Genomic DNA, 14,147 nt, shown 5'->3' on the forward strand with positions numbered 1-14,147 from the left:
TACGTTAATAGTTACACGTTGAGAGGAGAGTTGCACGCAAAGCCAAATCTATAGCAGCCTTATCTAATGTGAAAATTCTTACTCTCCCTGATGTCATTCCAAAACTGTATGACTTTCTTTCTTCTGTGGAACATCACAGAAGATATTCTGTAAAATGCAAATTTGGAACAACTGGAGGTTGAATTTTTCAATGTTGGGTGAACTATCCCTTTAAAAAGTAATTATAACTTTGACCTTTACACCTAAAATACATGTATTTTTAAAGCTAAAACACTGATAGGGTAAAGGCCTGTCTTTGGTATCAAACAAGGCTTTGGAAAACGTTGTATTAATATTTTGCATTAAACTGAAGCTAAATCTGCCTCTTTGTACCTGTAAACTAAATTATTTCGAAGGAATCACAGTCAAATAATAAATATTTAACACGGACCATACAAATCATGAATTGTCATAACGAGGTGTGCTTACATAAAATGCAGTTTAAGGTATAGGTTAATCATTCAGAAAATAATAAATGAAAATAATTTCTTGGGGTGGTTCTGGTGTGAGTGATACCAAATGCTTTGAGCATACATAGGCGGAGAAATTAATCTCACTCCGCTCCACTCATATGAGGCATTCCAAACCAGTTTTCTTTCTGTAGGCTACTTTGCTTATTTACGCGTAAAGCTTGATGAATTTGCTTATTCTGATTAATTAATTTTTTTGACAGGGAAGAAATAAATAAACTACCGGCTACTTTCTCTCGCAGTCGCAAGATATTCAGTCTTGTAATTAAACTGTTGTAGTAGACAAAATCACTCTCTCTCAACTCAATACATTGTGAGTAATAAATCACTCGTATTTGCGACTAAATTTCGCACTAGGCAACTAAATGTCTATCATTAGCCATATAGCTAATAATAAATTGTTTATCTGACTAAACGAACTTTGTTATAATACGGAAACATAATAGCAGTAGACAATTAGGACAAATAATGGAAATAAACGAAATAAAAAGTAAAATTAACAACTGATATCAACATTTTCGATAATCCCAAATTCCTTTTATTTTCGGATGACATCATAATGAGGAGGAGTAAACCTGCCGGGAGAAACAACGCCATTTTCACCCAGTGCAGCTCCAGACAGATGCGTCTGAGCTGAGATTCGACTGTTTTCGCAAAACACCGCGTCACACATTATGACTATGTGTGATTAATAATCAATTGTTTCTCCGCCACTTTGTGATTTGAGCTCGTGCTGGAGGAATCGGACTGCTAGTGGTAGGAGCTTCCCCCATCGAGCTCCGGAAGACTGGAGAGGACACACACAACTGGTCCGACTGCCCTATTCCAGCCACCAACCCCTCTCAATCAGGCGGCGGAGTGTTTTATTGATTTGAGTTTTGTGCTGGGACACAGAGGAACAAACCCTGTTACAGTTGTGTGTGATCTGGATGTTCCGCTGAACGGTAAGATGTTTATTATGCTAACGAGCTAACTCACGCGCTCATCTCCAGTCCGAGGCTGGCTGGGAGTGTCAGTCTACCTGTCAAATCGCCTTCAAACGACTTCGAGATCGTTATCAGTTTATTAGACCTGGTAAATCGGCTGGTTGGATGTTCAGAGGTATGATATTTAAAGTCAGATGTGTGATATTAAGTCACAGAGTGTGTTAGCCCAGCCAGGCCATGATATGCAGCAGAGAGTCACTGCACCAGATAACGTTAACTGTCTATGATGACACTGCCCTAAACCATCCAGAAGATCAGTGTTAGATCGGTATTAAACCAGAATTAGATCAGTGTTAATTCAATGTAAGTCACTGCTCCAGACAACAGTCCATGATATCTGTTCAGGAGGGGTAAAATCTGCGTGGCAGTGTTACTCAATCCTGCACTCCGCATTTTGGAGATCTCCCTTATTGAATATAGCTGATTCATATCATAAGTTTTGAGTGCTGGGTGTCTTCAGGATTGAGGACCACTGCCCTAATCCATAAAGAAGGTTGTGTTAAATGAGTTTAAAAGCACTGCACCACGAAGCTGTGGTAACTCATTTCTGCAGTAATGGGCTATATAGATTTTTTATGTTTTTTAAAGAAGTTTCTCTGAACCAAGAAGTTCTTCACCAAGGCTGCATAATAAACAATAAAACAGTAATATTGAGAAATGTTACAATCTAAAAGAACCATTTTCTATTTTAATTAATGACATTTTTTCCTGCATGGTTAAACTGAATATCCAGCATCCAGTCTTCAGTGTCACATGATCCTTCCGAAATCATACTAACATGCCGATTTGCTTTGAACTTTGCTTTTGAACATTTCTTTTTATTATCATTGTTTTATTCAGCAAAAATGCATTAAATTGATAGAAATTGACAGAAAAGACATTTGTTTTAACTTTCTATTTAAAGAATCGTTAAAAATGCATGATAGTTTACACAAAAATATTAAGCAGTAAAACTGTTGACAGATCAACTTGATAACCATTGTTAAAAATTGAGCAATGAGGACCAATTATAATTCATAATAATTGAGCTCAAAACCAGCATATTAGAATGATTTCTGAAGGATCATGTAACAATATATCAGCTATGCATGAGATGCACTCCAATAGATCTGACCATTTTAATTTATTTTGTTGATCATGACTTGTTCTAGTTCTTCTCTATTCACATATAAAGGCTAAATTCATTCTGTTCATCATATAAAGCGATCGAGTCTCTTCAGAAAATTTGGACTAAACCGCTCAATTAATAGCCTATAGATTTGTTTTACGATCTCTTTATGACCTATTTGAATCAAAAAGTCAAAAGTGGCAGTTGCGGAGCTGTCAACGAATAGACAGAAAGCTCTCAGATTTCATCAAAAATATCTTCACTTGTGTTCCGAAGATGAACGGAAGTCTTGTGGGTTTGGAATGACATGAGGGTCAGTAATTAATTAATTAATTTTTATTTTGGGGTGAACTATCCATTTAAGAACTGCCTAATTCTCTAATAAATGTGTTATTGAACTGGTTTTGCTGGTCTCAGATGGAGACTTTATATAGGAGCTTGTTGAGTGATGAGTACTTGTATGTTGCAAGAAATTAGTTTTAATTGTTTATTTGTATATAATTTGATTAAACGCATAATCCCTGTCTCACTAATTGATATGTTGACGTGTAACCCAAATATTTACTAAAAAGAACAAATTTCATGACGATTACTAGCTTGGAATCAACTGAGCTCAAGGTGCTTGATCTTGCTGCGTGACGTGGCTCTTTTTTAGTTGGTATGCAGATGGCTTGCTCTGCTCGGTTGACATACAGTCCGTCTTTGCTCAGTGAAAGCTTTTCTATTTTAGTGAAGGAGATGCAGTCTCTGAGCGGTTTGAATGTGTGGCCAGCTGTGAGCTCGGGCTCCACTGCAGTGGCTTCTCATTGAGAAGGTGGCTGGTTCTCCTCTGGGGAATCAATGGGACAGTTATAAATTTGGCTCCGCACAGGAACACAAGCACAATTTATGGCCACTCATACACTTGTGCTGCAGCAAAGTGCCTCCGTTTGATTATACCGAACGCGTTCATCTGAATTGAACTGGGATGTGACTTGTGTGATGGAAATGTGTCAGTGTCTTGTTATGTGGGATAGGTTTTGGACATGTATCAGACCTGATATAATAGGTTTTCGAATAAAACGAACATCACAACAAGGGTTTCTTGATTCATTGTTTTTGCTAACACTGTTTCTCTTCTTTATTCATGCACAGCTGATACTTAAAACAGAAAGAAACAGACATCAGGATGATTCCCCAAAATATCACAGAGAAATGGCTTTAATGTAAGACGGTGCTCTAACCTTCACACGTAGCGTTGGAGAAGTCAGAGGAGGTATTGTCTGAAGCTGAGTGGGTTGGACTGAAGTGTCAGGGCAATCACACTTTTTTGCAGAGTTCATTAAAATGAAGCACCACACTGCAGTTTCTCATGGTGGTCTGAGTCTCTAGCCCAAGGTGATCAAGGACACAGACACCACTGCACAAGCCTCAGTGTTAATGTTACCCCTCGCAACCAATGGCGTCTGTAGATTGTTGGTCATAAAATTAACATTAAGATAAATAAATGCTTTAGAATTGTTATTTAATTGGTAACTAATATAGTTAACTGATGTTACCAAATGGGACCCTATTGTAAAGTGTTACCTTTTTTTTTGACACCCCAATGCAGTTCTCATTCATTTTAATTCCATGAATGTTTTGGCAATCATTTTACATATTCTGGTGTTTAGCAACACACATCTATATTTAACATGGATGGATCTCTAGCTGTTGTGATAATATTAAACTCTCCTGATTTTAAGAGTAACAATTACAGAAGAACAAAATAAAGCATAGCCTAATTTGGTTCAGTTTGAGCAGCTGTTTTATCTCTGTCCTCGTCAGCTCATTTTCAAGTACATTCAGCTTCTTGCTCATATTAGCGATCTCAAACATATTCTCTAAACTATCATTTTCAACATCTTCAAAATCAATATTTTGATCTCTGACAGCTTCTTCACCAAATCCACCATCAAGTGACTGACACTAATATTTGATTTTGTTCAGTACTTGCTCTGCAGTAAATCACTGAGACATTTTAAGTTTTGCTGATGATACTTCCTATTCTTTTGTTTTCTGTCTGCGGTAACTATGACTGGAACGTCACTTCATCATTGTGTATAAGACATTGCCACCTTGTGGAATATAGGCGAGTTGCACTTATTCAGTTATCAAAGATTTAGATTATTGTTGTGCAGAAAAATATACTTGCACTATTACACACCTCGGGTTTGTAGCGACCCTATACAATTTTTTACCAAAAAATGAATGGGAAAACAGGAATTCCTTTATAATTATTTTTATTTTTTAATATTGTTCATAATGAATTGATTGAGGAAAACTAAAAAGGTTGATGTCTAACTTTAAAAAATGAATGAGGAGGAGTGTCGTGAATGATATCTCGAGTCACTAAAGACCCGATGTATGCGTTTATGGGTTAATTATAGTAATGTAATGACTAGGATATTCCTTATCATTTTAAGAATAATTATGATTGCTACTTTCTATGTACAGTATAATTGCCGTTTTCTGTTTTACGAAAGAAGAAACGTCAAAGAGGAGGTTTTGAGTGAGTAAATAATTTTGGGGTGAACTAGCTATTCCTTTCATCTCTGTCCTGTTTTTTTCTCCCTTGGTGTGTGGCCTTCCTATAATGTCAGCAATATCTCTTCCTGTGATTCGACAGCATGGATGTTGTTATAGTTTCAGGCGTTCGGTTCAGCCCCCCTCCCCCTTCCTCAGGTCACAGGAGAGTTTTGGCCTGATGGACAGGGTTGTGAGTCATTCTATAGTCGTTTCTATCGGCTTAACAGCTCTGAGTAATGAGCCTCTCCCCCAACCTGCTCAATCTCTTCAGCTTTCTGCGTTCAAACCTCAGCTTCCTCTTTTTATTACTGCATCTTTAGCGTTCTCTGTCTCAATCTCTCCACATTGAGTAATAGAGGACCGATCGTTATCTTTTGTAATTGAGTAGGAGGTGTGCAGGCCTGCAGCGTTTTTCATTAATCTGTCCTCCCCATACTGTTAGGATTTGTCCTCACTGCCACTTTTGTATTTGGAAAACTGGAACTTTTCCCTCTGCTTGTGTCTATTATGACATCTTGTCCAGCATGGTGCTGTAATAATTAAAATAAAAACCTTTTCCCTGAAGTCAGAGTAGCTGCAGATGTTTTTGTACTTCCCTTGGTTTTTGGATATAAAAGAGAAACTTTATGAATCTGTGCGTCCTTTCTTCTCTTATCAGCTTTCCCGGTCTTCTTTGTGTCCTTTATGTGCCGTTAGTATTACTGAAAGCTGATTAGATTATCTGCTACCTTATGATTTATGTGTATTTGGTGTATTTTGTGTGTTTTGCAGAACAGGGATTGCATAACCCCAGCACAAAGCACCGAAACACACATTTGCACTTCAAACAACAGCATGAAATTTGCATCTCCGTCCCTGTCGTGTATTTGATTACCTTTCCTGTGCCCTTCCTCTGTCTTTCTGCTACCTTTGGTTCTTTAAAGGGATAGTTCACCCAAAAATGAAAATTCTGTCAGTAATTACTCGCCCTCATGTTGTTCCAACCCTGTAAGACCTTCGTTCATCTTCGGAACACGAATTAAGATATTTTTGATTAAATCTTAGAGTTGGATCACTCCTTCATAGGCTTCTAAGGGATTGAAACTTGCCAGCCCCGAAAGTTATTAAAGACATTGTTAAAATAGTCCAAGTGACTAGAGTGGCTCAATCTTAAGTTTATCAAGCGACGAGAATACTTTTTGTGCGCAAAATACCCCAGAAATAACGACTTTATTTCAATTATTCATTTCCTTGTCTGTTGGCCTCGAGTCAACTTAGTGTGATTGCATAGTGCTACGTCACACGTAGGCTCACTATTGGCCGACGCTGGTCGTGTGTGATGCGTGTGACGTATAACAACAGAAGCTTGTGCTGTTACACTAGTGAACTGACTCAAGGACTTAAGAAGCATATGGAGGAGTGATCCATCTCTCAGATTTAATCAAAAATATCTTAATTTGTGTTCCGAAGATGAACTAAGGTCTTACGGGGTTGGAACAACATGAGGGTGAGTAATTATTGGGGGGGGGGGGATGTAGGGATGCATGGATGCATACCATTTTGGTACTATATGAAACCTAATTTTTATATTTAGATTACATTTGCATAATCTTAATACTAACAATTGCAATTTTTACTAATAACTTAACACCCTGAGATTTAGAAAGACTCCATATGAATGTCATTTTTTCATACATATAAATACAGTACAATTGTAGAGTTTAAAATAATAGATTTTAGTTTTTAGTGTTTTATTCTTAATTTATTCAGAGAAAATAGTTTAAAATTTTTATATCGGCAATCTATTGCTTAGCCTATAATCCAAAACCCGGTTTATTGGTAACAGGCAGAATATGAATATTGCTGCATTCCTATATTACTAAATAAAATGCCTTGCACTCTATTATATATTCGTAATACCCAAATGTAATTATTTTTGTCAATATTAGTAATGAAATATTTAAAGTCCCTGTAAAGTCAAAATGAAGTATGTGTTCTGAGTTTGTCATATCGCAGAAAAATGTGTTACTAGACACCCAGCCAAATTTGAATGATAAAAAAAGCCGGCAAGTACATAAAATAAGTAGTTTCTGCTCTCAAACGCTGGGGGCGTGTCCGGTGGCTGCGCTGAAACCACGCCACTCGTGGTAAAGCTGCCGTTGCCATAATCAACTGTCACCCGCTACAGCCGGAATGGATGCTCCTAGCAGCTTATTAGGTTGATTATAACATAAGTGCACAAGGCAACTTACACTCATTGGTGGGAACGCACTGCCTGATGATGTCACCAGTTGTTGGCGCGACGGGAGGATGAAGGCTGAGGCGGGAGATAGTCGGTTCGGCCCCATTCACCAGTAACAGCGGATTATCAGTGCATCCCAGTTGTCTCCGACGAAAGTTTATAAAACTATCCCGTGTAAAATGATCACTACAGAGGCGGGTTTTGGTGGTGATCCTCAGCTCTCCATCAAGGTGGCTCTTCACAAAATTAATCCACCTCTTCTTGATGTGATCGTATTTAGGAAATTTAAATATGGACACCGATCTGTTTTGTACGTGATCGCATCCAGGTAATACGCATTTCCGTGACGAAGACATAGCTAACTAGCAAACTGTAAGCTGTAGTAACTAATAATACTGACAGTAACTCGCGATTGAGCGGCAAACTGATGCGAATGTGCTCTTTTTATATTGTTAGGGGAGCGGCCAGCCTCAGGGGCTCCAGTGCATCATCAGGTAGGGGCGGGGCCAGGAGCTCAGGCACTCCAGTGTGTCATCGAGTACCCTTTTAGCCCCGCCCAAAAAATCCGTAAAATATCAATGGTGAAAAACTGTTTAACGGTCTAACTCCACAATTCAGTCTTCACAGTTCACAGTCTTTGTAATGTGTTTTAGTAATGCATTTCTAACATTTATAATGTGTTTAGAATTTTTTTTTTAAATTGCCTTTACAGGGATTTTAATATCTAATATCAGCTGCTTTTAGGTTGGATGAGAGTCTCGGTGGTTGTAAAAGAACTGAGATTGGTCTGTGCAGCAGATTCATCAGTACTTTGATTCCCATCATGCACTGTTTTTTCCTGCCCAATGGTTGTCATTTGCCAGACGACAAGCTACGTTATGGGTCACATGAATCTCTGCTGTCTCACTTCCTATTTCCCCTCCCACAGGAATACAGCACAAGCCCGAAGCTCAGAATCAGCAAGTAGACCCTCCCCCTCTTTACATCAGCATTGCAGGGAGGAGTCTGTACTGTTGTTTTCATGAGAGAAAAGAAATCTGAGGCGACGTGTTTTTATTCTAATGAATGGGTTTTCCTAACATCTTCACTGTAGTCTGGTCGTATTGCGTTTGAAAGGGCAACAATCTCAGGTTCTCTCTTCTTGCTTTTTTGGTTTTCACAACTCCAAGTGCTCTTACGCTATTGTGACTCACCTACTCTCTTAGCAACTGTGTTCTGCCTTACCAGGTGAGTTGTGTCTTGGCAACAGCAAAGACAGCTGCTTTGTGTCCCTGTGGCAGGCTGGGAAGAGTAAGGAGCCTCTCAAATTCTTGGAGAAGGTTTGCGTTGTCATTGCACCTCTGAGTGAACTTAATTTGTGTCTTTCATTTTATTTAAGAATTTCATGTTAGTAGTGTTTGCTAAGGCTTTTACTTAAGATTGGTGTTTTGAACAAACCCATCAAATAAATCTCCATACCAACAGGTAGTCTGTATTTGTAATTCAAAAAGGGAAACTGAAAGGGTTTAAGACTGCCAATATACAATCCGTAAACAAAGCAACGGTGTGTGCCCTATTGACTTTGTGATTTGTTTTCGTCACTTTCGTATTTCTTTTCGTTCACTTTTTCGCTAAGCTGTACAGCCAATCAGAGTGATATCTCTCACCGGCGTTCTCAAAATGCGATATCAGCTGAAAAGCTGCCGACGGGTTGTCCGATTAGTGCCAATGGTCACGAACACAAAAAAAACTATGCACCAAAAGTGTGGTCAATGATGGCCGGACATGGGCCAACGGCAGACCGCCAGCTTGATGTGTCCTGGGTAAACATGATTTTCCACTTTCCACACAGCGCAAGCCTTTGAAAGTATACTCTATTGAACATGAATGCATTCGCTATGTGCGCACTAGTGGAGGTTTTTTTTTTTTATGCGCTCAAATCACTTGCACATGTCTGCAATGACCATTTTTATTGGTCATAACTTCTGGAAAGAAATAGCGCAGACACTGAGCAAGGTCGAAATTTTCTAGTGCGCATGTGTTGAGCAACAAATCTTAGAAAACTTTAAAGGCTCCATATATGCTAAGCGTTCACATCAAAGCTGATTAATGCAGCATTAATACAGATAAGGGCATTAAAATGAGCAAAAAATCCCATAAAAGAATATTATATAGAAGAAAGGATCTGAGATATATCTAGAGAATATCATAAAGACATGGGTTGGGTCAGTAAAACAGTTTGTTTGGCACTCAGCAATATGATAAAAATGTCTTAGAATACCAAAGAAACGGCATAGTAATTCCCTGTCAACCATCTAGAGCACCATATTGTGGCAGCGTGTTTTGCATAGTTATCTAGTTATCTGTGTAGTCCATCTCAACTAATTTGGTTAAATCTGAGCTAACATCTTGCTCTCGCTGATGTCCATTGCCTCAACTCGAATACTGTTAAGTGAAACAGTCATTGTTTAAAGCTTTGCAAGTGGTCTAAGCTGATTTAATACACGCAAGCCGTTCTATAGGTTCCTAGTCCTGTTACATAAGTTGTTGAAGACAACATGGAAGTTTGCCTCAGTGAATCTAGATTAAAAGCAAATAAAACTCAGAGATGTATGGTTCAGTTTGCCATGTAATCTCTACAGTGCATATTGGGTCTAGTCCCCATGGTGTTATATGGGAGTTGGTAGGGAATTCATTCTTCTGCCTAGAGATGTTGGAACATTTGTGGAATATTTTCACCACTTCAAATTTACAGTGACTTGAATTATTTGTTTAGGGTTTCAAGACGCAAGAACAAGCAAGAGCAACCTCATTCAATTGCCTTCGGTGTCTTTTCATTTAAATTTTACACACTCATCTTAAAGGTACACAATTTAAGATTTTTAGATTAAAACTACCCTAGATTATCTTTTTTACTTCCATAGAAACCATGAAAACACCTAAGACGCTTTAATATATTAGTGTTGCATTAGACAGATGAGCAACTGTTTGGATATTTATTCATGGATATTTACTTTTATTCTCATATATTTATATTTTTATTTTTTATTCTTATAATTTGTAGTATTAGGTTTCTTGTTGTATTTGTATATGTCCACTGGAAGCCTCAGTACCAAAACAAATTCCTTGTGTCTGCAAATGCACTTGGCAATAAAGCTCTTTCTGATTCTGATACCTTTATCAACAGAAAACAAATTGTTATATAGCTCAACACAGTTAGTCTTATTGTTTGAAATTCTCATTTTATTTCCACGAATAAAATGTTTGTACCATGCCTCAGAGACAATGCTATTTTGTCAAGTTGCTAACATCACATAATCAAACAGAGCTTTATATGTAGTTACAGTAATACAGCATTTTCTCCACCAATGGCCGACTACGGCAAATAAGCAGAATCATACTCAACGCTAATGATTTTTTCTAGTGGCCCGATTGAGCCAGTCGTTAAAATTGTTTCTTGCCCTGCCAAAATTTTCACTGGCCCCACCAAATAAAAGTAATAAATAGATAAAATAGGCCTAGTCTTTGTTGTTTTTGACCCTTTACCTTAATAAATAATGTTGTGACACCAAAAACTACTAGCCTAACTCATATAAATTTCAAATATTGTTAAAGACGAGTATCGGTAATAAAGTGAGAACAAATAATCAAATTACAAGCAATTGCACACATACAATAGAACAAACATACAAATAAAATAAACACTGCTTTTGTGTTTTGAGGTAAGTTTAACAGTAATTTTAAGGTAGAGAAAATAAGTAATCACATGTAAAATAGCACTGAATAGTCTTCACTGTATAAATGAAATGTAGATTAATCCATATTAAAGTTACAAAAGTTATTCAGTCGAGAGCGGTGTTTTTTTTGTTGTTGTTTGATTAACATTAAAAAACAAAGACAGCAGAAGGAATATTAGGCTGCTGTCACTTAAAGGGATCCAATATACTGTCACATATGTGTTTTATTTCTCAACTGTTTATATTCACTTAAGATATAACAGACTATGTAGGATACTCGCCGAGACCAGCATTTTTTTTATGTCATTTTGTGTGAATATGTCCGTTCAAGCGCAAGAAGATGTTAAAGAGACCTCAATTCAATAGTGTGAGAAGTTTTGTGTGCGCTGTTGAATTGAGTTCTCTGTCGAGTCTTCATGCGCTTGAATATTTAAACTGGCAAGGCTTAAAAACACATGCAAGTTATAAACTTTCGTGATGCAGCACTGGCCTGATCTGGCAAATGACAATACCGTCAACTGTCCCGAGCGACGTTTGCGCTGACCCCGGGCCACAAGGCAGTTCTTATTGCCCTGACAGCAAAGTAAAATGGCCCAGGCTCTCGTCCCTGCCCTTAACAGGAAATGTTTCCAGGCTTCTGTTCTCATGTTGTATTGTGTATCTCGGTGTAGGATGCGTGAGGACATGTCGAGCGTGGTGTGTGTGAAGGAGACGGAGGGGCAGGGGGACCCCGACGAGAAGCTGTCCCAGGACGAGCTGCTATGTCGGACACGAGAGGTCATGCAGGGGCTGGAGGCGCTCCGTGCAGAACATCAGGCCATCCTGGAGGGGCTGATGGGAACCTTGCGCTGCCTCAAACAGAGCCAGGAGGGTCGTGCTGTTGAGGAGAAGACAGCCATGATTCAACGCTCCATGGAAATGCTGGAGCTGGGCCTTAGCGAGGCACAGGTGCAGTGTGGAAATGCTTCCAAAGTGGGATAAAATGGTGAATGCTTTTTGAATTAATTTGCTTGTAACCATTGTAACACCATGGCTACGCTCTGTCTGTCTTTTATCGATCGGAGCAGGTGATGATGGCTCTGTCAGGGCACCTGAGTGCAGTGGAGGCTGAGAAACAGAAGCTTCGAGCACAGGTACATACACACGCACACTGCAGTGCACCACATCAAAAATGTAACTCTGCTCTCAGGTTCATTGGCGGATAGGTATACAGACTTGATTTGATTGCAAAGTCCAATCTTAAATTTAATTCCATCCCCCTATTCCCTTTTTATATATTTTACATTGTATTATTTAGATCCAAATTGTAGTGTTTTTTTTCCTCAGCGTACTAGCAGCAGTTTACCACTTCAAAAATTGGAAGCATTGTTCACTGAACATTTTGAGTCATGGTTTTGCCCCACACACATAATGGCACTTGTGTATATCTAAAGAAGGAATCAGTGGAGTGCACACGGTCAGGTTCATGAAGCAAACATCAACAAGCCAATGTGATTTTAATCTAATTTCTGAAAAATTGTTTAATTGTTGAATTGGTTAATGACTAAATTACACACAATTACCAAGAAATATCATAAAATGTAAAAAAAAAAACTATGGGGAAAATAAAAGACTAAATATTCCCTTAAACAGGGCTGCTGTCAATGGTGCTATTCACTCCAACAAATTAGTTTAAAAGCTCTAGTGTGAAAATGGCCTAAAGCATATTTTTTCCTGTTCTCCAGGTGCGGCGGCTGTGTCAGGAGAACCAGTGGCTGAGGGATGAGCTGGCAGGGACCCAGCAGCGGCTGCAGAAGAGCGAGCAGAGCGTGGCCCAGCTGGAGGAGGAGAAGAAACATCTTGAGTTCATGAACCAGCTCAAGAAATACGACCAGGACCTCAGCCCATCAGTAAGACTTGGTCTTATTTACCACAGAGCCTTTATCTCTGTGTCATTCTTTCTTTGGTCTCACTCTGTACTTCTCTCCACCTCTTTACATCTCACTCTCATCAGGATGATAAGGACTCTGATTCCAGTAGGGAGACACTGGATGATCTTTTCCCGGATGAGCAGGATGAACCGGGTCCTGGCAGTAAGTACCCCAGTAGCACTCAGCTTTAGACCTCTGACCTGGCAAAACACAGGGCACAGAGAAGAAACATCAGCATATAAGAATGGGGGAACCATTCAGGCTTATTGTTTACAGCTGTGGTCTAAAAATCAGAAGCCATTAGTAGAAATACTTCTAATTTGGACTCTTTTTAAAAAAAAATTTAATATGCCACAGATTTGATAACATTTTATTTTGATCTAGAAATTAAAAATATAAATATATTTTTAAGTACATATAATCAATATATTTAAAATACATTTAAATAAATATTTACACTACCGTTCAAAAGCTTGGTGTTGGTAAGTTTTTTTTTCAACTGCATTTATTTGATCAAAAATACAGTAACAATTAAATTAAAAACATAATATTATGAAATGTAAAAATTTTAAATAAATGTTTTCTATTTTAATTTATTTTAAATTATAGTTTGTTCTTGTGATGGAAAAGCTGAATTGTTATTACTCTAGTTTTCAGAGTCAGATGATCCATCAAAAATCATTCTATTATGCTGATTTGCTGCTAAAAAAACAACAACATTGCTCAGCTTTATTTGAAATATAAATATTTTGTAACATTATAAACACCTTTACTGTCACTCTTGATCAATTCAATGTGTCCTTTTGCTGAATAAAAGGTCTAATTTTTATTTTATTTTTTTATTGACCTCAAACATTTCAACGGTAATATATACTGAATATATCTTTGTTTATATTTGAATAAATATAAATACATTTTCGATTTATTCCCAGGTTTAAATTCCAAGATTTTCAATGTGATCTCCGTATTTTGTACCCCATTGTACTTCACCGTAGGGTGGTATTACCATCTGATACCATCACTGTACCACGGTACAACCAGAATATGAAAATGAAGATACAAAAATTTCATATAATTTGCTTACAAGCTCAAAAATATTATAATCATGCTCTGCTTACTCTTTTTGAATCAAAATATTTTACCACTAATG

At 37.9% G+C, this 14,147-nt stretch overlaps 1 protein-coding gene across 5 annotated transcripts in view; it reads left to right on the forward strand.

Moving 5' to 3' along the window:
- Positions 1–1,065: 1,065 nt before the first annotated feature.
- Positions 1,066–14,147, forward strand: part of klc1a (kinesin light chain 1a) — a 48,369-nt gene continuing 35,287 nt past the window's right edge. For all 5 annotated transcript variants that reach the window (XM_077197081.1, XM_077197083.1, XM_077197082.1 and 2 more), the window contains exons 1-5: positions 1,066–1,453; positions 11,759–12,035; positions 12,155–12,220; positions 12,812–12,976; positions 13,081–13,159. In XM_077197081.1, the coding sequence (XP_077053196.1) occupies positions 11,760–12,035; positions 12,155–12,220; positions 12,812–12,976; positions 13,081–13,159 (586 nt within the window). In that variant the 5' untranslated portion in view covers positions 1,066–1,453; position 11,759. The remainder of the gene's footprint in view (positions 1,454–11,758; positions 12,036–12,154; positions 12,221–12,811; positions 12,977–13,080; positions 13,160–14,147) is intronic.

Source organism: Siphateles boraxobius, unplaced genomic scaffold (genome assembly GCF_051911475.1).
Source record: "Siphateles boraxobius isolate OS27281-9 unplaced genomic scaffold, OSU_SipBor_1 37, whole genome shotgun sequence".
In the NCBI taxonomy this organism is placed as follows: domain Eukaryota; kingdom Metazoa; phylum Chordata; class Actinopteri; order Cypriniformes; family Leuciscidae; genus Siphateles; species Siphateles boraxobius.